The sequence below is a fragment of the Salmo salar genome, chromosome 02 (genome assembly GCF_965601325.2).
Source record: "Salmo salar chromosome 02, fSalSal1, whole genome shotgun sequence".
NCBI classification, from domain to species: domain Eukaryota; kingdom Metazoa; phylum Chordata; class Actinopteri; order Salmoniformes; family Salmonidae; genus Salmo; species Salmo salar.
In genome coordinates this window covers 82,188,138-82,212,500 of record NC_138292.1, presented here as the reverse complement: position 1 = coordinate 82,212,500, position 24,363 = coordinate 82,188,138, and the positions used below count along the sequence as shown (strand labels likewise).

Below are 24,363 nucleotides of genomic sequence, written 5' to 3'. Positions count from 1 at the left end.
CCACAGTACATGTCATCCCAGTTCCAGAACTTCTGCCAGGAAAATGATGCTGAGCAGAAAGGCAAATCCAAGATCTATGCAGACAACCGTCGCAGAGCCAAACACTCTGACATGGACATCGGAGACCAGGTTCTCCTAAAACAGGACAAGAACAGACAAGTTCACAACAACCTTCAACAAGATACCACACACTGTGATCACTATAGAGGGAAACAATGTGCTTGTTCCATCTCCAACGGAGCCAGCTATTCCAGCAATACAACATTCATGAAGAGCTATAGAATTGAGGAGCCAAACCCACAACCAAAGGACAGAGACTGAAAGAGAGAACAGAGTCCTACTCTGAGACATTACATAGAGGCCAAACCAGAGACCATCTGTGAGGGACCGCCACAAAGACCACGGACCAAGCTAGTCAGGCCTCACAGACAAATTAAACTGCCACAGAAGTTAACAGACTTAGACATTTAAATAATTATCCTGTACTGCAAGGGGTAAAGAAAACAAGCATAAACTGAAAAAATGACAAGTACAACGGACTAATGTGAAGACTGAATGTTTGAATTATGTTGTGAAAAAGGTGCAAAATGTTTTGTTACAGTAAGAAAACAATAATACTACTGTTTTGTTTTTCTTAGAAGTAGGCTTAAAATGGAATGTCCATTAGGAGAACAGAAATAAGACATTGAACAGATTTCAGTTGTTTATTGGTAACACAACGGTTGCTATACAGGTAAAGAATGAGTGTTGTAGTGTATGTCAGAGAGGCCCAGCGTCATCCGGGTTAGGGTTTAGCCCGGGCTAGGCCATCATTGTAAATAAGAATTTGTTCTTAACTGACTTGCCTAGTTAAATAAAGGTTAAATAAAATAAATAAATAAAAATGTCAGGTTGACATTAAAGTTCATGTCCAAGTAAAGGGGAATGTCGTGTATTGATGTGACGCGCTGATATATGACGTCACCACAGGAATGTGGGGCTTGTTACACGGACAGTGACGGAGTAAAGACATGTTGAAGTTTACCTTCGAGTCTGGTTGAGTTAATTCTGTATAATATCCTCAGTATAGAATTGAACAAGAGAGGCCAGTAAAACATGCACAATGACACCGCTGATACGACGCTCATGAACACTTCCTGCCGCATCTCATAATCCAGACCAAACTCACTCGGAAAGTGGATACATTTTCCCCGCTTGCTCTACGAGACCTCAACATTTCATCAAATTCTTTCAGCCAAACAATTAGCTACTAGAAATCAGTTCCAGGTAACATATTGCTAATTTCTAACATTTTAAAATTATGCTTGTAGCACCAAAGCATTCCAGGATTAAACAGCACTAGTTGCCGCGGCCTGGCTTTGTTGTTATCCCAGCTAGCTAGCCAGTTAGCTACACATCTCCCGTCCAACCCGTGTGTGTAGTTAGCTAACATCATTTCAGGGTCACGATTGAAGTATGACTTTTATTTCATAGTTAGCCAGCTGTCGTCTCATTGTGAGTAAAAGGACTGTACCGAGGAATTAGCTAGCCGGCTGAGCTATCTAGGTAGCTAGCAAAATTAGCTGGACTAACCGTTGCTAAACTACCCGGCTACAGGTTAATGCGTAGAGCTAACGCCTCCATCATACCGATAGTATTATTGCGTTTTAGTACTCTGAGTGGCGTAACATCGTGCAGCGGTCTAAGGCACTGCATCTCAGTGCTAAAGGCGTCACTACAGACCCTGGTTAGATTCCTGGCTGTATCACAACCGGCCGTGAACGGGCACAAATTAACATTTTTAAAAATTTAACTAGGCAAGTCAGTTAAGAACAAATTCTTATTTTCAGTGGGCAGGGGCAGAACGACCTTGTCAGCTGGGGGATTCGATGTTACAACCTTTCGGTTACTAGTCCAACGCTCTAACCGCTAGGCTACGCTCACAAACATCGTTAAGGTTTGGCCAGGGTAGGCCTTCATTGTAAATAAGAATTTGTTCTCAACTGGCTTGCTTAAAAGTATATTCCTTTCCAACGGGTCCGGCGTTTGCCTTGTAGCATTGATTTGCAGAGGCAGTGCGTTCTGTTTGGTGATTATGGTGAATTTATTGAACATATGCGTCTACTTGACAAAAATGGTAATGTTTTGTTTTGTACACTTTGTACAAAATAATAAAACGCAGAACTACAGGATGTTTCTTAACATAACTCTTTATTAACTAGCTACAACTACATGTTAGCCTATCTCCAACCACGATCAACTGCCCATGACCTAACCGTCTGGGTGGTCTTAACCAATCACCGCACAGTATGATACGGCGGTAAAATGCATCCAATTATAATTCAGTATGTATTCACATATGAATATTACATCCCCCTTCTTTTAAACAAAATACAAATGTTTTACATATTCTAAGCTTTTCTTTTGGATACATGCTCTGTAGTTTGAACTCAAGGTAAGTAACCATTTATATTGCATAATACACCAACTGAATCAACATAGACTCTGAAACAATGATCCAACTTTTCAAACAAGGGATTCTCAGCAACTCAGCTTTCACTGTAGAAATGACATCTTAACATTTGAAACAAATACAATACCAAAGCATGTCAAGTGAACTTTCAATAACAAGTTTACAGTCTGGAACGCTTTTAGGGCAGCGATCCGCCTACACCCTTTGACATTTCACAGGTCGAGGACAGCTCTGGGCTTGACCTCTCTTCCTGACCTTGTGCGATATGATGTTGAGCATGCTTCTGTGTCAGTCAACAGCTCTTGTGGTGTTGCAGCTAAGTGTGGTGTATGTTGTGCTGTGTGTGTGTTTAGTCCATCACGTTCTCTTTCAGGGGAACAGTTCATCTCATCAGTGTGTTGTTCTTTTGTGTTCAGTAAGTGACGACGATTGCGGCGGTACACTGCTCCTTCTGCTGTGCGGACGTGATATGAACGTTCAGTGTCAGCTGGCTGGATGACGACTGCTGGTTTCCAGAGGCCATGCTCCTGGATTCTAACTGACTCTCCGTCGATCAGTGGTGGCAGTGGTCTAGCTGACCTGTCGTAGTATCGCTTTTGTTGTTGTTGTCTCTGTGCACGTTTTTCATGCATTTCCTTATAGCTGACAACCTCAGGTTGCAGCTGCTGGTTGGTGCTGGGAAGGGTTGAGCGAAGTCTGCGGCTCATCAACAGCTGGGCTGGTGATTTGAAGTTGTCAACTGGAGTGTTGCGGTATTCAAGGAGACTGAGGTAGGGGTCTCTCTTGTCTGCTTTTGCTTTGTCCATGAGTGATTTAGCAATCTGCACAGATTTTTCAGCAAGGCCATTACTTTGAGGGTAATGTGGGCTTGTGGTGACATGTGTGAACTCCCATGCTTTTGTGAAGGATTCAAACTCATTTGATTTGTAACAGGGCCCATTGTCAGATATTAAAGTCTCTACAATGCCATGCCTGGCGAAGGCTGCTTTCAGCTTGTGTATCACAGCTGCAGATGTGGTGCTGTGAAGCTTGTCGAGTTCGAAGTATCTGCTGTAGTAGTCCACTGTTACGATGTAGTCCTCGTTGTTCCAGGTGAACAGATCGGTTGCCACAACCTGCCAGGGTCGGTCTGGGATACAGTGAGGTAACATTGGCTCTTTGGTGTTTGAGGGGCGTCTTTCAAGACAGATGGTGCATCTACCAACAATGTCCTCTATTTGTTTGCACATTCCAGGCCAAAACAAAATGTCCCGTGCTCTCTGTTTGCACTTTTCCATGCCCATGTGTCCAGCATGGATCTTTGTCAAAATCTCTTCTCTGAGACTGGTAGGAATAATGATTTTCTCTCCTTTGAAAATGATTCCGTTGATCTGTGATAGTTCATCACGATGGTTCCAGAATTCTGAGACGCTCTGAGGGCATTTTCTCCTCTCCTCAGGCCATCCATCCTGTATGACTTTCCTCAGCTGTGTGAGTTGTGAGTCCTTTTCTGTTTCTGCTTGGATCTCCTTCAGTTTCGTGTCACTAACTGGTAAGTTGCTGTACACAGTGTGCACTTGCATGTCCATGCCCTCACTGAGGCTGCTGTCCTTGTAGGTAAGAAACTTCCTGGAGAGTGTGTCTGCGACAGGGATGTCTTTGCCTGGACGGTGAGTGATTGTGAAGTCGTATTTTTGTAGTTGAAGGATCATTCTCTGTAGCCTTGGCGGGGCTGCAGCTAGTGGTTTCCTCATGATTGACTCAAGGGGCTTGTGGTCGGATTCCACAATGACTTGTCGTCCATATACGTACTGATGGAAACGTTTACATCCGAACAGAATGGCATAGAGCTCCTTTTCGATTTGAGCGTAGTTGATTTCACAGTCTGTGAGAGATTTGGAAGCGTAGCCGATGGGCTTTCCTTCTTGCAGTAGCACTGCACCTAGTCCATACTTCGACGCGTCCACTTGGAGTCTGAGCTCTTTGTTGGGGTCGTAGTAGGCAAGGATTGGTCCTGGTTCTCTCGTGATCAAGTCTTTCACATTCTGGAAAGCAATGTCGTGTTGCTTGTCCCAAAGAAACTCACTGGACTGCTTTAGCAGTTGACGCAGGGGTGCATTAGCATTGGAGAGGCTGGGTGCGAACTTGGCTAAGTAGTTGACCATGCCAAGCACTGTTTCCAGCTCTGCACGGTTCTTTGGTGGCTCCATTTCTTTTATGGCTGAGATCTTCTGTGGATCTGGCTTGATTCCATTCGCTGTGAGAAGATGTCCGAAGTAGCTGACCTCTGTAGCGCTGACTGTGCTCTTCTCGGGGTTGAGCCGGACTCCTCTCTCGCGGGACCTTTGCAGCATCGCGCGGAGGTTTCGGTCGTGCTCCTCTTTGGTTCGACCATAAACAAGGATGTCGTCCACAATTGCCACAACTCCGTCGAGGCCTTCATATACTTCGTCAATCTTTCGCTGAAACTCGTCTTGGGCTGAGATAATCCCAAAAGGCAGGCGACGGAACCTGTAGCGTCCAAACGGTGTGTTGAATGTTGTGAGCTTAGATGACTCTTCTGTGAGCTTGATAGCCCAGTAGCCTGATCTAGCGTCCATGACACTGAAGTAGTGTGCTCCCGCTAGCTTGTGTGTGATGCCATCTAGCGTCGGTAAAGGGTAATGGGGCCGTTTGATAGCCTTGTTCAAGTCTCTTGGGTCGAGGCATACTCGGAGCTTGCCTGTGCGTGGTTTCTCCACCACCACTAACGCGTTTACCCAGTCAGTCGGTTCTGTAACCTTGGTGACTATGTCAGATTGCTCCATGCTCTCCAACTCTTTCTTCAGACGGGCACGGAGAGCAAGGGGAATCTTTCTCGGTGGGTAGACCACAGGGGTTGCGTCTGGGTCAAGGTGAATGGTACATTCTCCTGGGAATAATCCTATTCCTGTAAAGACATCAGCAAACTCCTCCAGTACATTTTCTGTCTCTACTGGTGCTGTTACTGATAAAACTAGCTTGATGAGGTCCATGTCTAAACATGCTTTAAGACCTAGCACTGCAGGTGCTCTAGTGTCAACAACGTAAAAGTCCAACATCATGTCACTTTCCTTGTATTTGCATTTGAAAGTGCATGTGCCTTTTACTGGGAGCTGTTCACCACCATAACCAGTCAGTCTGCGCATGGTGGGCTGTAGCTCGCACTCAGATGTCAAGCTGCGGTACTTATTCAGAGGAATAATGTTTACTTGTGCACCAGTGTCTAGTTTGAACTTTAGCTTTGTGCCTTGTGTTCCTATCTCAATGTCAGCAAAGGCTTGCTCTGTCTCTGATATGTGACTTTTCTGTGTCACTGAATCAATAAACAGTTCATCATCATTTGACTCTTTGATTGACATTTCATCTTCACTCACTGTGTGTACTGTTTTTCCACGGTAAGCTCTGCACACTTTTGCAAAGTGATTCCATTTACCACATTTAGTACACTGTTTGCCTTTAGCTGGGCAATTTCCTTGTTCGCCATGCACTTTGTATCCACAATATCCACATGTTTTGGGGCGTTTTGAGTCTGTGTCGCTCTGTTTTGGAGTTATGTCTCTCTCCGTTCTGAAACGCTCTCTCTGGGCACCGGAGGTGTGCTTTGATGTCTGCCTGACTGCGTGCAAAGCTTGTTCACGTGATGCGCTCGTGCTGCGGCGCGAAATGGTTTTCATCTGAGCCTGTGCTAGCTCGTGAGATCTGGCTATGTCGATAGCTTTGTCCAGCGTTAGCTCAGACCCAACATTCAAAAGTTTCTCTCTCACTCGCGGTGAGTGTATTCCAAATACAATACGGTCCCTGACCATCTCATCCTTGTTTGCATAATCACAGTCTTTCACAAGCAGACGCAGCTCAGTCACAAACTGTTCAAAAGACTCGCTAGCTCCCTGTACTTTCTCATGGAATTTGTACCTATCGAAAATTGTATTAGTCTTCGGCACAACATATGCTTCAAAACGATCGTAGTATGTTTTCAGTACCTTTGATTCAGCCTCGGTAAGTGTCCATGTGTTGTAAATATCTCTCCCTTTTTCACCGATCCAGAGGAGCAGGTAGCTACATTTTTCCTCTTCTCCTCTTTCCTTCAGGGGACCCGTGAACATTAGCTCCACATGCTGTTTGTACTTACGCCATGCATCGGGTAAGTTTGTAGACTCCCAGTCCATTCGAGGTGAAGGAACTCCAGAAAAATCCATCTTTTAAGACCATTTACTCTGACACCATGTTTTGTTTTGTACACTTTGTACAAAATAATAAAACGCAGAACTACAGGATGTTTCTTAACATAACTCTTTATTAACTAGCTACAACTACATGTTAGCCTATCTCCAACCACGATCAACTGCCCATGACCTAACCGTCTGGGTGGTCTTAACCAATCACCGCACAGTATGATACGGCGGTAAAATGCATCCAATTATAATTCAGTATGTATTCACATATGAATATTACAGGTAACAGAAGTTGAATGTTGAACTTTTGTTCCACACATATCCAGATGATGCTGTGTACCATTTTTCGCAATAACGCTGTTGGTGTGATTAAGGCATAACCCTTTTTCCATAATATTTTCAAGCAAATTTAGAATTAATGTCGATATAATAAGCACAATTCGGTTTTTCATCCTAATGATACAGCTGTGAAGCAGGCAAGAATAACGAAGTACTTCTGGATCATGGATATTTTGGAATCCTCCAGAATAAGAGTCCTGTTATGTATACCAAACATTATGGATGAACTGACAAGATGCACGTCTCTCCGCCCTGATAATGGGAGTGGTTGTCCACAAAGCTGCACGGTGGGCTGTCTAGCTCCCGCCTATCCTTTCTTTGAATTGGTGGATACATCTCATTATTGTAATCCTTTTAAAAAGTATTCAATGAGGGTTGTTGACGTCAACCGCCTGTATTCATTGGAGAGATTGTATGCTAATTGCTATGAATATGCATAGCCATCTCGGGACAACTCCAGTATAGTGTCCTACTTATATCAGTACACTCGGAACTACTTAAACATTACGAAACTTCTATTAGATCAAATAAACCTTGTCGCAAATAATACATTTTTTGTTGACCAAATTCAACTCACTCTCGTTGACTTCCATACAAAAACCCGTTACTTGGCTAAACAATTGAAAGAAAACACCACCTGCTGGATGGATACAGATGTGCACCCTAGCTGGGCCTCTCTCTTCCATTTCCTCTCTGTGTATACTTTGTAAATTAATAATTAGTGCAAAAATGTGCAGACTTATCCATGTATTTTATCCTTGTAATTATTCTTTGTTTGATAAGTATTTCTATAAGATATTATGTGATTTATTTGTTTATTTTTTCAATGCTAAATGTTCAATAGTGTTGTTTGTGTATGTACTCCAATCTTCTGTACGTTGTGCTGCAGTAAAAGGTACATTCTACCCAGGAGCACTTCTAGTTTCCAAGTCCACTGAGTTTACACCCCCAGGAGCGTCGCTGCTCATTTTGCGGCCCTTAGAGTGGCCAATCAGCTTCTTAGGGATAGGGGGCTGTATTTTCACGTCCGGATGAAAATCGTAAACAAACTGCCTGTTACTCAGGCCCAGAAGCTAGGATATGCATATAGTTGGTAGATTTGGATAGAAAACACTCTAAAGTTTCTAAAACTGTTAAAATAATGTCTGTGAGTATAACAGAACTGATTTGGCAGGCTAAACCCCGAGGACAAACCATCCAGGGGGAAAAAATTGAGGTCACTGTGTTTTCCATGGGTTTCTATGGGAATCCCTATTTAATAGGAACCTGGTTGCAGTTCCTATGGCTTCCACTAGATGTCAACAGTCTATAGAAATTGTTAGATGTTGAGAAATGAAATGAAGAAGTAGGGCTGTTCTTTGTAGGTGTCACTCTGAAAGACTTTAGTCTTTTGGTGCACGTGAACTGGAACACGCTTCACGTTGTTTTTATCCGGATATTGGAAACAGTTTATCCCGTCTTAAATTTTAGCGATTTATTTACATTTTCGGATACCTTAGGTTGGATTAGGAACATTGTTTGAAATGTTTGGACCAAGTTTACAGGTAATTTATTAGATACTTTGTAGTCATGTTGGAACCGGTGTATTTCTGAATCAAACGCGCCAAATAAATTGATATGTTGGGGATATAAAGAAGGACATTATCGAACAAAATAACCATTTGTGATGTTTTTGGGACATTTTGGAGTGCCAACAGAAGAAGATCTTCAAAGGTAAGGCATTTATTATATCGTTATTTCTGACTTTTGTGTCGCCACCTGCCTGGTTGAAAATGATTTTCATGTGTTTATATGCGGGGCGCTGTCCTCAGATAATCGCATGGTCTGCTTTCGCCATAAAGCCTTTTTGAAATCTGACACTGCGGCTGGATTAACAAGAAGTTAAGCTTTATTTTGAATTTGGCGCTCTGCACTTATATTTTCGTGAATATTGATATTTCTGTAGTTTGAATTTGGCGCTCTGCAATTTCTTGGCAACGATAAGAAGTAGCCGGAGTAGCAGATAGCATAGCTAATGCAAATACAGCTATTCTGGAAATTCATGAGCTGCAATATATCGCTAGCTCTGACTATGGAAGCAGATTACTAACTTGTTCCAGCTGAAGATCATTAGTTTGATAACGGATACAAGAGAAGGGGACTAATGATTGTTTCACAGTGACTCTAAAAGAAAACAACATTATTCTCTTCATGGAATAAAGAAGTTCCGTGAAGAGAACTGAAAGTCATTAAAGACAGGTTAACGCTTGAGTCACTGATTTTATTTCGAATAGATTTTTTTTTAAACTATTTTCTTCCGTTGACAATTTTATATCAAATCAGATGTTTTGTCACCGGTGTAGACTTTTACAGTGAAATGCTTATTTACGAGCCCAAGTTGCTGGATCGAATCCCCGAGCTGACAAGGTAAAAATCTGTCGTTCTGCCCCTGAGCAAGGCAGTTAACCCACTGTTGTACTGGGCGCGAAGACGTGTATGTTGATTATGGCAGCCCCCCCTCTCTGATTCAGAGGGGTTGGGTTAAATGCGGAAGACACATTTCAGTTGAATGCATTCAGTTGTACAAATGACTAGGTATCCCCCTTTCCCCTGTTTTGTCACAGGTGTAGACTTTACAGTGAAATGCTGACTGACGAGCCCTTTCCCAACAATGCAGAGTTAAAAAGGAAAATGAGAATAGTAAAACAATAAAATACATAGTGGCGTTACCAAGTCTCTGTGTGAGGTTACATGGACACAATATTATTGTGGATAGTCAGATTAATGTAATAGTTTGATTACAACGTGCTTTGCAAGAAGAACGATTTCTCTAATAATAATCCTGTTTCCATCTGAAATCCGGCTACCCGATGGCACTCTGATAAATGCAGAAGATTACAACTCAAAATAAATGTTCTACCACAGTGACCTTGTTATTTTTTAAGCATATTTGATTGAGTTAGGACATAAAACATTTTGTTTGTGAAAACTACTTCTAAGACACATTTACGTCATTTAGCAGACGCTCTTATCCAGGGCGACTTACAAATTGGTGCATTCACCTTATGATATCCGGTGGAACAACCACTTTACAATAGTACATCTATATCTTTTTGGGGGGAGGGTTAGAAGGATTACTTAATCCTATCCCAGGTATTCCTTAAAGAGGTGGGGTTTCAGGTGTCTCCGGAAGGTGGTGATTGACTCCGCTGTTCTGGCGTCGTGAGGGAGCTTGTTCCACCATTGGGGTGCCAGAGCAGCGAACAGTTTTGACTGGGCTGAGCGGGAACTGTGCTTCCGCAGAGGTAGGGAGGCGAGCAGGCCAGAGGTGGATGAACGCAGTGCCCTTCACGTACATTCACTTGTTCCGAACTCATTTCACTTGCGCTTAAGAGGGAGGCTCGCTTTGCTGGTGCCAGCACATTTGCAGATCAAATACAATTTGCTGGAATTCCGATTTTTTTTTATTACAATCTTCTGGAATTCCGATTTAAGGTGCTACATGTCCTATAGCTTAAAAGGTTGCTCAGAAAACCTTGTTTTAATCGGCGTTGATGCTTGCTTTGATTTTGACCGTACACCGACTTAAGATAAGCAGAGTAAGGTGTTTACATTACTATTGGATAATTTGCTATATTCAGATTAATATTGAGGTAATATATGCATGTATTTAGGGGTAAAAGTGACTAGGCAATCAGGTTAGATAATAAAGAGTAACAGCAGCATACAGTACCAGTCAAAAGTTTGGACAGACCTACTCATTCAAGGGATTTTCTTTATTTTTACTATTTTAATAGTGAAGACATCAAAACTATAAAAATAACACATGGAATCATGTAGTAACCCAAAAAGTGTTAAATTAATGCTTTTCCAATGGTCTTGAAGGAGTTCCCACATATGCTGAGCACTTGTTGGCTGCTTTTCCTTCACTCTGCAGTCCAACTCATCCCAAACCATCTCAGTTGGGTTGAGGTCGGGTGATTGTGGAAGCCAGGTCATCTGATGCAGCACTCCATCACTCTCCTTAGTCAAATAGCCCTTACACAGTCTGGAGGTGTGTTTTGGGTCATTGTCCTGTTGAAAAACAAATGATAGTCCCACTAAGCGCCAACCAGATGGGATGGCGTATCGCTGCAGAATGCTGTGTTAGCCATGCTGGTTAAATGTGCGTTGAATTCTAAATTAATCACCAACAGTGTCACCAGCAAAGCACCATCACACCACCTCCTCCATGCATCACGGTGGGAACTACACATTCGGAGATCATCCGTTCACCTACTCTGCGTGTCAAAGACACGGCGGTTGGAACCAAAAATTTGGACTCATCAGACCAAAGGACAGATTTCCACCGGTCTGATGTCCATTGCTCGTGTTTCTTGGCAACAATTCGACCATGAAGGCCTGATTCACGCAGTCTCCTCTGAAAAGTTGATGTATCTGTTACTTGAACTCAGTGAAACATTTATTTGGGCTGCAATCAGAGGTGCAGTTAACTATAATGAACTTATCCTCTGCAGCAGAGGTAACTCTGGGTCTTCCTTTCCTGTGGCGGTCCTCATGAGAGACAGTTTCATCATACCACCTGATGGTTTTTACGACTGCACTTGAAGAAACTTTCAAAGTTCTTAAAATTTTCCGCATTGACTGACCTTCATGACTGTCGTTTGTCTCTGCTTATTTGAGCTGTTCTTGCCATAATATGGACTTAGCCCTATTTGGTAAAAGACCATCTTCAGTATACCCCCCTACCTTGTCACAACACAACTGATTGGCTCAAACGCATTAAGAAGGAAAGAAATTCCTCAAATTAACTTTTAACAAGGCACACCTGTTAATTGAAATGCATTCCAGGAGACTACATCCTGAAGCTGGATGAGAGAATGCCAAGAGTGTGCAGAGCTGTCAAGGCAAAGGGGGGGCTACTTAGAAGAATCTCAAATATAAAATACTTTTTTGGTTACTACATGATTCCATTAGTTATTTCATAGTTTTGATGTCTTCACTATTATTCTACAATGTAGAAACATAGTCAAAATAAAGAAAAACCCTTGAATGAGTAGGTGTGTCCACACTTTTGACTGGTACTGTATGTACAGAGTGTGAAAGTGTGTTTTGTGTAGTATGTGTGAGGGTGCAGGTTGCCATTGTCCGGGCCATGAGACTGTTCAGCAGTCTAATGGCTTGGGGGTAGAAGCTGTTCAGCAGTCTAATGGCTTGGGGGTAGAAGCTGTTCAGCAGTCTTATGTCTTGGGGGTAGAAGCTGTTCAGCAGTCTAATGGCTTGGGGGGTAGAGAGCTGTTCAGCAGTCTAATGGCTTGGGGGTAGAAGCTGTTCAGCTGTCTAATGGCTTGGGGATAGAAGCTGTTCAGCAGTCTAATGGCTTGGGGGTAGAAGCTGTTCAGCAGTCTAATGGCTTGGGGGTAGAAGCTGTTCAGCTGTCTAATGCCTTGGGGAGAGAAGCTGTTCCAGAGCCTTTTGGTGCCAAACTTGGTACTCCAGTACCACTGGCCGTGTAGTACCAGAGATTACTTGGGTAGATGAGGTCTTTGACCATTTTTAGGGCCTTCCTCTGACGCTGCCTGGTTTAGAGGTCCTGGATGGCAGGGAGCTCGGCCCCAGTGATTTACTGGGGCCGTACACACTACCCTTTCAAGTGCCTTGCGGTCGGTGTGTTTGGACCATGATAGTTCCTTAGTGATGTGGAACACCGAGGAACTTGAAGTTCTCGACCCGCTCCACTACAGACCCGTCGAGGTGAATGGGGGCGTGCTCAGCCACTCCATTTCCTGTAGTACACTGTCAGCGTCTTTTTGTCTTGCTGATGTTGAAAATTATACAAAAACACATTTACTTGAACAGTGCAGATATAAAGTTTAACAGTTTAACGGTTTGTACTGTTTGCTGTCATTGTTATCAAACATTGTAGAATGTTCAGTGGAAATAGTCCTTGTGCATTATTTTTATTTGTTATTTATTTAACCAGGTTGCGAACAAGTTCTCATTTACAGTCTTGGCCAAAAGTTTTGAGAATGACACAAATATTAATTTCCACAAAGTTTGCTGCTTCAGTGTCTTTAGATATTTTTGTCAGATGTTACTATGGAATACTGAAGTATTATTACAAGCATTTCATAAGTGTCAAAGGCTTTTATTGACAATTACATGAAGTTGATGCAAAGAGTCAATATTTGCAGTGTTGACCCTTCTTTTTCAAGACCTCTGCAATCTGCCCTGGCATGCTGTCAATTAACTTCTGGGCCACATCCTGATTGATGGCAGCCCATTCTTGCATAATCAATGGTTGGAGTTTGTCAGAATTTGTGGGTTTTTGTTTGTCCACCTGCCTCTTGAGGATTGACCACAAGTTCTCAATGGGAATAAGGTCTGGGGAGTTTTCTGGCCATGGACCCAAAATATAAATGTTTTGTCCCCCGAGCCACTTAGTTGTCACTTTTGCCTTATGGCAAGGTGCTCCATCATGCTGGAAAAGGCATTGTTCGTCACCAAACTGTTCCTGGATGGTTGGGAGAAGTTTCTCTCTGAGGATGTGTTGGTACCATTCTTTATTCATGGCTTGTTCTTAGGCAAAATTGTGAGTGAGCCCACTCCCTTGGCTGAGAAGCAACCCCACACATGAATGGTCTCAGGATGCTTACTGTTGGCATGACACAGGACTGATGGTAGCGCTCACCTTGTCTTCTCCGGACAAGCTTTTTTCTGGATGCCCCAAACAATCGGAAAGGGGATTCATCAGAGAAAATGACTTTACCCCAGTCCTCAGCAGTCCAATCCCTGTACCCTTTGCAGAATATCAGTCTGTCCTGATGTTTTTCCTCGAGAGAAGTGGCTTCTTTGCTGCCCTTCTTGACACCAGACCATCCTCCAAAAGTTTTCGCCGCACTGTGCGTGCAGATGCACTTACACCTGCCTACTGCCATTCCTGAGCAAGCTCTGTACTGGTGGTTCCCTGATCCTGCAACTGAATCAACTTTAGGAGACGGTCCTGGCGCTTGCTGGACTTTCTTGGGCTCCCTGAAGCCTTCTTCACAACAATAGAACCGCTCTCCTTGAAGTTCTTGATGATCCGATAAATGGTTGATTTAGGTGCAATCTTACTGGCAGCAATATCCTTGCCTGTGAAGCCCTTTTTGTGTAAAGCATGATGACGGCACGTGTTTCCTTGCAGGTAACCATGGTTGACAGAGGAAGAACAATGATTCCAAGCACCACCCTCCTTTTGAAGCTTCCACTCTGTTATTCAAACTCAATCAGCATGACAGGGTGATCTCCAGCATTGTCCTCGTCAACACTCACCTGTGTTAACAAGAGAATCACTGACATGTCAGCTGGTCCTTTTGTGGCAGGGCTGAAATGCAGTGGAAATGTTTTTGGGGGATTCAGTTCAGTTCATTTGCATGGCAATTAATTGCAATTCATCTGATCACTCTTCATAACATTCTGGAGTATATGCAAATTGCCATCATATAAACTGAGGCAGCAGACTTTGTGAAAATTAATATTTGTGTCATTCTCAAAACTTTTTGATACGACTGTACAACTGCGACCTGGGCAAGATAAAGTAAAGCAGTGCAACACAAACAACAACACAGAGTTGCACATGGAATAAACAAACATACAGTCAATAATACAATGGAAAAAGTCTATATACAATGTGTGCAAATGAGGTAGGATAAGGGAGGTAAGGCAATGAATAGGCCATAGTGGTGTGCATAGAGTTGTATGGTTTGTTTAACTTTGCATTCATTGGTTTTTCATACATTTTTAGGGTGAGAACTCTGATCAGTCTTACCTTGGAATTGTCCCTAATTCTAACACAAAGTGCTTGTGTTGCCTGTTTGAATAGGTTACTGAGGATGGGGTGGTGATTAGATATTAGTAATATGAATATCAACTGAATATGCTTGTGCTGAACAACCAGAGTTTTTTTTATTTTTTTTATTTTTTACTTATAGCCTAATCTGACTGGCTGTTGCCGTCTATCTTATATATTTTTAGGGGGAAAGGGGTTCCTACGGGATGTGTGGTTAGCTAGCTTAGATACATTTTTGTTGTCTTTTCTGGAGCTATACCACGATCTAAGTTTGAAAATTACCCTGAACTCTTTCGGTCTCCTCTTTTTTTAGATCTACCCAGCCTACCATGTCTGAACCAGGTTCTGGTTGTGGTGTTCCAGCCCAGAGACGCTCCCAGCGGGGTCCAGAGTTGCTGTCAGTGAAGCTGGGGGACTGCAATCAAACAGTGGAACTCAATGTGATTGTCAAGGAGGAGGGCGAGGACAGAGAAATCAATGAGCGGGAGGAGGAAGAGAGAGAGGAGGACAGGGACTCTGTTGACTCAGGTAAATTCAGGCTAACATCCTCTTTGGTTCAGAGAGTTGAACAACCCAAAATAACTATTGATTTTCTAGTTCATTAAGAAATGTAAACATATGTTTTTGGTTGTTGAATAAAATGTTATTTCAGAATATTTAGGCAAGTTAGCTGGCTAACTCATTGATTCTGCTTTGTAGTATAACCCTCGGGTGTGTAAGAGGGAAGGCGAGTGCCCCCAAAAAATGGCTACCAACCATTGTGCAATGCATTGTAATTTGACAATGGCGGCATTATCTATGTGCAACGCAACAAGTCCCTTGCAAAATATGTATTTCAATACACTGTTAATCCTAATTAATGTGGAATCCTGCATTAAGCTAAAATACTTTGTTCCTCTGTCTGTTTCTTACTCTATATCTGTTCATATTCTTACAGAGAGCCCCAATCCAGACTTGGTCAACAAGCCCAGTTCCACAGCATCAAGACTACCTGGTTGTGGGAGTTACCCCTGTCCTCAATGTGGAAAGTGTTTCAGTCGAGCAGGAGACCTGAAGACTCATCAGAGATCCCACAGTGGAGAGAAACCTGCCAGTACTTTCAATGTGATTGTCAAAGAGGAGGAGGGTGACTGTACTCTCAATGTGATTGTCAAAGAGGAGGAGGATGAGAAGGAAAAGAGAGAAGTTGAGGAAGAGAAGGAAACTAGTGGTGTAGTTGACCCAGATACATCAAGACTTCGTGGTCGTTACCCCTGTCCTCAATGTGGAAAGAGTTTCAGTTCCTCAGGTAATCTAAAGAATCATCAAAGAGTACACACTGGAGAGAAGCCTCACCACTGCTCTCTTTGTGGGAAGTGTTTCAGTCGAGCAGGAGACCTGAAGACTCATCAGAGATCGCACAGTGGAGAGAAGTCTCACCACTGCTCTCTTTGTGGGAAGCGTTTCAGTCGAGCAGGAGACCTGAAGACTCATCAGAGATCGCACAGTGGAGAGAAGCCTGCCAGTACTTTCAATGTGATTGTCAAAGAGGAGGAGGATGAAAAGGAAATCGCTGAGAAGGTAAAGAGAGAAGTTAAGGAAGAGCAGGAAACTAGTGGTGTAGTTGACCCAGATACATCAAGACTACCTGGCCGTGGTCGTTTCCCCTGCCATCAGTGTGGGAAGAGTTTCCGTTCCTCAGGTAATCTAAAGAATCATCAAAGAGTACACACTCGAGAGAAACAATTTCACTGTGCCACATGTGGGAAGAGTTTCCGTGAAAAATTCAACCTCACGAGACATGAGAAGGTGCATAGTGGGGAGAAGCCTTACCACTGCACCCAGTGTGGGAAAAGCTTCAATCGTTCTGGAAGTCTTAAGGAACATCAAAGAGTACATACAGGGGAGAAGCCTTATCACTGCTCTCTTTGTCGGAAGAGTTTTAGTCAGCCAGGAAACCTTAAGAAACATCAGAGAATACATACAGGGGAGAAGCCTTACAGTTGCTCTCTGTGCGGAAATAGTTTTTGTTTTGCTGGAAACTTAAAGAATCATCAGAGATCACACTGTGGAGAGAAGCCTTACCACTGCTCTCAGTGTGGGGAGGGATTCCCTCAACTTAAAAGTCTTAAAAGCCACCAGAAAATACATATTGGAGAGACGCCTCCCTCTACTTTCAATCTGATTGTCAAAGAGGAGGATGGTGACTGTACTTTCAATGTGATTGTCAAAGAGGAGGAGGATGAGAAGACAATTGATGAGAAGGAAATGAGAGAAGTTGAAGAGGACAATAGTGGTGTAGTTGACGTATCTGGGTCAAGACTGCTTGATCGTGGTCGTTACCCCTGTCCTCAATGTGGAAAGAGTTTCAGTTCCTCAAGTAATCTTAAGAATCATCAAAGAGTACACACTGGAGAGAAACCTTTCCTCTGCTCCCAATGTGGGAAGAGTTTCAGTGAGAAAGTAAACCTTAAAAGGCATGAAAGAGTACATAGTGGAGAGAAGCCTTACCACTGCACCACATGTGGGAAGAGCTTCAATCATTCAGGAAGCCTTAGAGATCATCAGAGAATTCATACAGGGGAGAAACCTTACCACTGCTCACTGTGCGGAAATAATTTTCGCTTTGCTGGAGACCTAAAGAATCACCAGAGATCACACAGTGGAGAGAAGCCTTACCACTGCTCTCGGTGTGGAGAGGGATTCACTCAGCTAAGAAGTCTAAAAAGTCATGAGAGAATATCCATTGGAGGGAAGCCTGTCTGTGCTTTCAATGTGATTGTCCAAGAAGAGAAATAAGTTGAGGGAGAAGAGCGTGATGTGAAGTGAGGATACATAAGCATCTCTGTAGGTATGGAAATTCACACCTATCCTTGCAATGGCATCTTCTGTGACAACATGGTCATGGGCAGCACCATTTAGGGCTATCTTCATTTTCTTTTACTTCTATGAGTGTATTGGAAGTTCACAAAGGAACTCAACTTGAATACCATCACCACCACCACCTAATGTGCTGGAGAGTGTATTTATTAAACCTCTGTTTTGACAGGGAGTCAACGCTGAGACCAAGGTCTCTTTTCCAGATGAGGCCTGTAAAGCACCACAATACACATTAATATACAATAAACACATTCAACTACACATTCATAAACACAATATACAAGGTGTTATACACAACAATACACGAAAGCAAAACACAATCATACAAAAACAGACACATTCTTTAGTAACAAGGTCCCCTAACAATCGTCTGAATGGCCCTAGGGCCACCAATTCCTCCAATTTTAAAGTGCATTGTAGATCATTCGACACACACAAGGCACAAGTAAATCAAATGCTGATCTACCGAACTCTGTAGACACCAATGGAGTCTCTAGAGTTAACCAACCCTGTGAACGGGTTTGATAACTTATCATTTAGAGGCAGCTGCTCTTATATAAATAGTATCAACATAATTGAGAACAGATTCCTGCTGACTAGAGAGAGACTAGATCAGTTTCTGTAAAAAAATAAATAAATTATATCTTAGTTTCTTAACAAGCTCAGTCGTATGTTTTTTTTTATTTTAAACGTTAAATCACACCAAGGTCTTTGTATGCTGGGACTCGTTTGATTTATAAAACCATCCGATGAGTGAGGGAAGATGTAATCCAACTGAGACAATAAGTATGAGTTTTAAATCAGTAAGAGCTTCCTGCACAACTGTAGCCTTGTCACAGCCAGGTCAGCAGTCGGGGTAATTCCTTAACGTAATAGTATCGTCCGTATTTAGATGAGATCGAGACAAGATCATTAACAGCTATAGTGGTTGCTGTAATAGTGCTATGCCCAGGCCTAAAGCCTGATTGGTTTTACGTTAACTATACATGTCTCATTGTAAACCAGGTTGCCAGTCCAGGCCTAAAGCCTTTACATGAGATCGATATACTGAACAATGTTTTCCATTCGCACAAAAAAAGCTTCTTTTGTGCACAAATTTGTTTACGTCCCTGTTATTGAGCATTTTTCCTTTGCCAAGATAATCCATCCACTTGACAGGTGTCATATCAAGAAGCTGATTAAATAGCATGATCATTACAGCATGACCATTGACAAACCTTAGTCTAGTCATGGTAAAAACTTGACGTCTGGCCACCCGAGTGGCACAGCAGTCTAAGGTACTGCATCGCAGTGTTGCGGCGTCACTACTCAATCCCAGGCTGTCTCATTACCGGTCGTGACCAGGAGTCCCATAGGGAGGCGCTCAATTGGCCCAGCGCAGTCCAGGTTAGGGGAGGGTTTGGCCGGGGGGGGGGGGGGCTTTCCTTGTTTCATCGCTCTCTAGCGACTCCTTGTGGCGGGCCGGGCACTTGCAGGCTGACTTCGGTTGTCAGTTGAATGGTGTTTCCTCCAACACATTGGTGCAGTTGGCTTCTGGGTTAAGCGAGCGGATGTTAAGAAGCTCGGTTTGGTGGGTCAAAAATTATTAAAAAAAAACATTGTCTTTCTTTTGAATGCACAGAGGACACAAACAACAATATCTAACCCCAACTACCACAGTATCATGTTAAAGGGAAATTTCAGGGCACATTTCATGTTCATCATCTCAAGCACCACCCCAACATCAACATATGTGAAAATGGCGCATTTCTATGTTTTGCAGTAAAATAATAAGAGGAATGTGTTTCCAATGACATCGGTGTGATTTTAACCAATTATCAGGAGGCATTGTTTACTAATTACCTACTAATTGGTTGATGTCATCACATATGTTGATGTTGGGGTGGTGCTTGAGATGATGAATATGTAGTAGAATGTTTTTTTTTTTATATATATATATATTTTATTTCTTGTTAAAGTAACGTATGCCCATGTACATGACTAACATGTAAAACAGTAGCATAGTCTATAGAGGCCTGTATACTGGGGGCTGAGTCTATATATAGTATATACTGGGGCTGAGTTTGTATATAGTATATACTGGGGGCTGAGTCTATATATAGTATATACTGGGGCTGAGTTTGTATATAGTATATACTGGGGCTGAGTTTGTATATAGTATATACTGGGGGCTGAGTCTATATATAGGATATACTGGGGGCTGAGTCTACATATAGGATATACTGGGGGCTGAGTCTACATATAGGATATACTGGGGGCTGAGTCTACATATAGGATATACTGGGGGCTGAGTCTACATATAGGATATACTGGGGGCTGAGTCTACATATAGGATATACTGGGGGCTGAGTCTACATATAGGATATACTGGGGGCTGAGTCTATACATATAGGATATACTGGGGGATGAGTCTATACATATAGGATATACTGGGGGATGAGTCTATACATATAGGATATACTGGGGGCTGAGTATATATATATATATAGATATAGATATAGATATAGATGATATACTGGGGGCGGAGTCTATATATAGTATATACTGGGGCCGAGTCTATATATAGTATATACTGGAGCTGAGTCTATATATATATATATATATATATATATACTGGGGCTGAATGTCCCAAATGGTGCACTATTCTCTCTGTAGTGCACTGCATTTGACCATGACTATGGGCTATTGAATACAAAATAAGTCCATAGACTCCAGTAGAATTCTGTTGTGGATATTTTTATACATGATTAAACTCTGTAGAAGGGCTGGTTTGTATTGACATAAAATGTATTGTTATGTCATGATCTGGATGGAACCAGTATTTTTTAGAATATTGTTCTGTTCCAGAACAGTATAGATCCCTTTTGTTGTCAGTTCTGGTTCTGTTCCTTGAAATTCCGGTTTTCTTTTCTGTTTCCTGAACTGGTTCCAACCCCTGGTTTAGAATATTGTAAAGTATCCATTAATTAAATAATAAATGCAAACAAACTGTAATCTTCTTTTTCATTAAAGGTGGATGATGTTGGTAGATTGTCTTTATCCATGAAAAGTCAGTATTGTATCATGGTGATGATAAATCATAAGAATAAAAGATGCCATACACTCACTGCATTGTTGGAATATTATAAACTGGCTGGTTTGAGCCCTGAATGCTGATTAGCTGACAGCCATTGGTATATCAGACAGTATGACAAAACATGTATTTTTACTGCTCTAATTATGTTGGTAACCAGTTTATAATAGCAATAATGCACCTCTGGGTTTGTGGTATATGGCTAATATACCACCGCTAAGGGCTGTATCCAAGCAGTCGGCTTTCCGTCGGGCATAAGAACAGCCCTTTGCCGTGCTATATTGGCCATATACCACACCCCCTCTGGCCTTATTGCTTAAATATAAGAGGCTACTCTGGTGAATGTTTGTGATGAATGGAGAGTGGATTATCTACTTTACACAAAATCTCTGCTCTACTTGTTCAGCTTCCCAGAGAAGAGGCTACACCGGAGAATGTTTGTGATGAATAAAGAGTGGTGCTCGTTTTATGAAGTTAGATCAAAAACTGAATCAATGTAAGATCATAGGCTGAGTTTACACATGCAGCCAAGATCTGATGTGGATAAATGTCATGTGATTGGTCAAAAAATGAATGGAGAGAAAAAAAACTCAATTGGGCTGCCTGTGTAAACGTAGCCATAATGACAGTATTCTACATTTGTGCTCACCCTCCTTTCACATTTCTCAACGTGAATTTAAAAAAGATAATTTTTCAAGTCTTTGATCTTGAGTTATGTACAGTGTTATTTTGAAGTAGCCTACAGCGTTGTGAATGATGTACGGTGAATGAATTTAGAGCATATGGCGATAAAGAACTAGCCTGTCTTTTGTTTCAATAAAAGCACGTGGCCTATTGTCTATAGTGGCTCGTGTTGTTGAGTTTTGACGGCATGAGAGAAAAATGCGATCAATCAATCTCATTTGCCAACAAAAATAACAGCTAAAAGACCGTGTGAAACACTTTCCAAATGTTTTACACGAAAGTGGTTGGACATTTTTTTGCACTCCGTGCAACGTTGTGCTGGAACACGAGAGAAGGTCGACAATCAACAGTCACTTCGAATCGGCAAAGTATATGAGAATGTCAGAACAGTTCCCACAGCAGCGGCAGATCACCATGACTGAAGTGGTAGCAGGGAAGACTGTGGCAAGCGCTGAAAGAATCAAGGTGAGTGGCTTCACTCAAACTTTTGCTCCACTAACCTTGGCTTTAGTAGGGTGGTCGGCACTCTGCTCTCCCCAGTCTGTCTATGGAGAGCGCTGCTCAAAGCGCTGAGTGCAATTTGTCAGCTTTGCCGTATTAAACTTAATACGTATGACGAAAGCACAATCTTTCTGGATTTAAAAAGAAAATGGTAATACCGTTTAAAAGTACATATCAACCACAATACTCTATTTTTACGTTTTCTGTTCTTCATCTCCCTTACGACCCTTTCAGAAAAAAATCACACAAGAATTTTGACGACGACAAAAATCGATGCTCAAATTGAAAGCGATTGATCAGCTTTGAATCTATTTGTTTTGTTTGAGAGAGAATGGGAGTAGGAATGGGAGGTGCATCTTGTGTTGATAGCAAGCCCCAAGCCTGATGGAGAGGTGTGTGTGTGTGAGTGAATATATTTGCTCAAATTAATTGGTGCAATTGTTGTTTTTCAGATTTGTGAAGATTGGGTACACACTTGCACAGCAGTCAACATGCCCCTTTCCAAAAGTGATCACTCCTCAATGAGGCAGTTTCTGAAGGAGAAAGTCATCAATGGAGGTGCCATCCCTGGATACCACCAGCTACAGGAAAAGTACTTGGGAGATGTCTACTTGAAGGTGAAGGAAGAACTCAAGCAACATCTTGCAGGGAAGCCAGTGGCAGTCATCTTTGATAAAACTCCAGATGTTGAAGGAAGATGTGTACTAAACATCCTCATGGCGTATGACACAGACAATGCTGTGTACATGAAGAAAGCCTACAAAGCTGCACTTCAGTCATTGTTCCCCAATTCCCTGCACATAACATGCATGGCTCACATTATGAATCTGATAGCATGAATGTTTGTGGAAAGCACTCCCTAAGTTTTTTCGCAGATGTTTTACCAGGCAGGGGCACGCAAAAGAAGATACCTTACCTTCCTCACCAACAACCTGGCAGGACGGAAGAGAGCGACTATGGCTCCCAATCCATGTGCAACACGCTGGAACTCATGGTTCTCAGCAGTGCAGTACCACTTCGAGCAGTTTGGCCTCTACAATGGGTCCAAGCTGTGTTGTCATGTGTTGCTGCCATGCTGTGTCGTTGTCTTAGATCTCTTTGTGTAGTGTTGTCTCTATTGTTGTGATGTGTGTTTTGTCCTATATTTATATTTAATTTATTTGTATTTTTAATCCCCCGTCCCCGCAGGAGGCCTTTTGCCTTTTGGTAGGCCGTCATTGTAAATAAGAATTTGTTCTTAACTGACTTGCCTCATTAAATTAAGGTAAAATAAATACAAATGGAGATGGAAATACAGGTATGATATAAATCTACATGCTTTCTACAATTGCTTAAGTCATTGTCATATCATTGTAATTATGCCGTGATGTCATTTCATATTTCATAGTCATATTTCCTATGTTCCTCTTTTTTTATTCTGTGTCATTGACAGGTGTGTGGCCAAAGTGCACCAGTCTGTAGAGAAACTCCACGAGATGCTACAAGACAACGAGCTGGTTCAGTTGCTGCAGATTCAGCTTAACATCATGGCAGACAAGTGTAAAGTCATCCTGCAGCTTCTCGACATCTTCCAGAGCAGATGCCCCGTGACGACAAAAATCTTTCATTATTTAGAGGACTTGCAGATTAATATTGCAGCCAACAAAGAACTACAGTATGAGGCTTATTTACACTACTTCAATGCAGTTGACGACTTTCCCTTTGCTGTGAAAACAAAAATCTTGAACTCTGTTTAAGAGGCATACAGCAATGCAGAGGGAAAAAACGTACAAAGTACATGTCAGATGGACAGCCTGCCATGGAGTTCCTCCAAGAAGTTAGGGTGTTTGATCCACGTCACATTGTGTTTATGGTTGAAAGTGTCCAGCTACAAGGCTATTCCAGCTACAAGGCTATTCCAGGAACTTGAGATATAATGTCTTAATTGCAGATTGGACCCCAGGTGTTTCTTTTGTCCTAGTTTAATCTTTTTTAGTACTTACAGATTATGGGGCATGCATTTTTTTTAATGTTGGAACTCTGAGCTAGCTTCCACCCCTTTTTTGTTCAGAAAAAGAGCTGTTCAGGAAAATCTGAGCACTTGAAATGTTTCTAATTGTTTTTGTATTATGTATTTTGCTTAAAATCGTCCTAGAACTGAGCACATATGACTTTTTATTGCTTTATATGAAATGAACGTGAGAGAAAAAATATCACAAAATGTATCACAGAATTTCAGAAAAGCTGCCACAAAATCAAGCATTTTTGGAAGTAGAAATCAGAAAAGAATGTCATGAAATCCTGTATTATGTTGGTAGAATAATTAAATAATGCCACTTTAACAACGTTTACAACTGATCCTCCCTGTGGCTCAGTTGGTAGAGCATGGTGTTTGCAACGCCAGGGTTGTGGGTTCGATTCCCACGGGGGGCCAGTAAGGGGAAAAAAATATATGAATTGAAATGTATGCATTCACTACTGTAAGTCGCTCTGG

The 24,363-nt window shown here is 42.1% G+C and overlaps 1 protein-coding gene across 1 annotated transcript; it reads left to right on the top strand.

Moving 5' to 3' along the window:
• Positions 1-988: 988 nt before the first annotated feature.
• On the top strand, positions 989-20,738 carry LOC106594848 (uncharacterized). Its single transcript, XM_014186235.3, has 3 exons — positions 989-1,266; positions 15,087-15,301; positions 15,711-20,738. The coding sequence occupies exons 2-3, from the start codon at positions 15,103-15,105 to the stop codon at positions 17,549-17,551; spliced, it is 2,040 nt and encodes a 679-aa protein (XP_014041710.3). The 5' UTR covers positions 989-1,266; positions 15,087-15,102; the 3' UTR covers positions 17,552-20,738.
• The last annotated feature ends 3,625 nt before the right edge of the window (positions 20,739-24,363 follow it).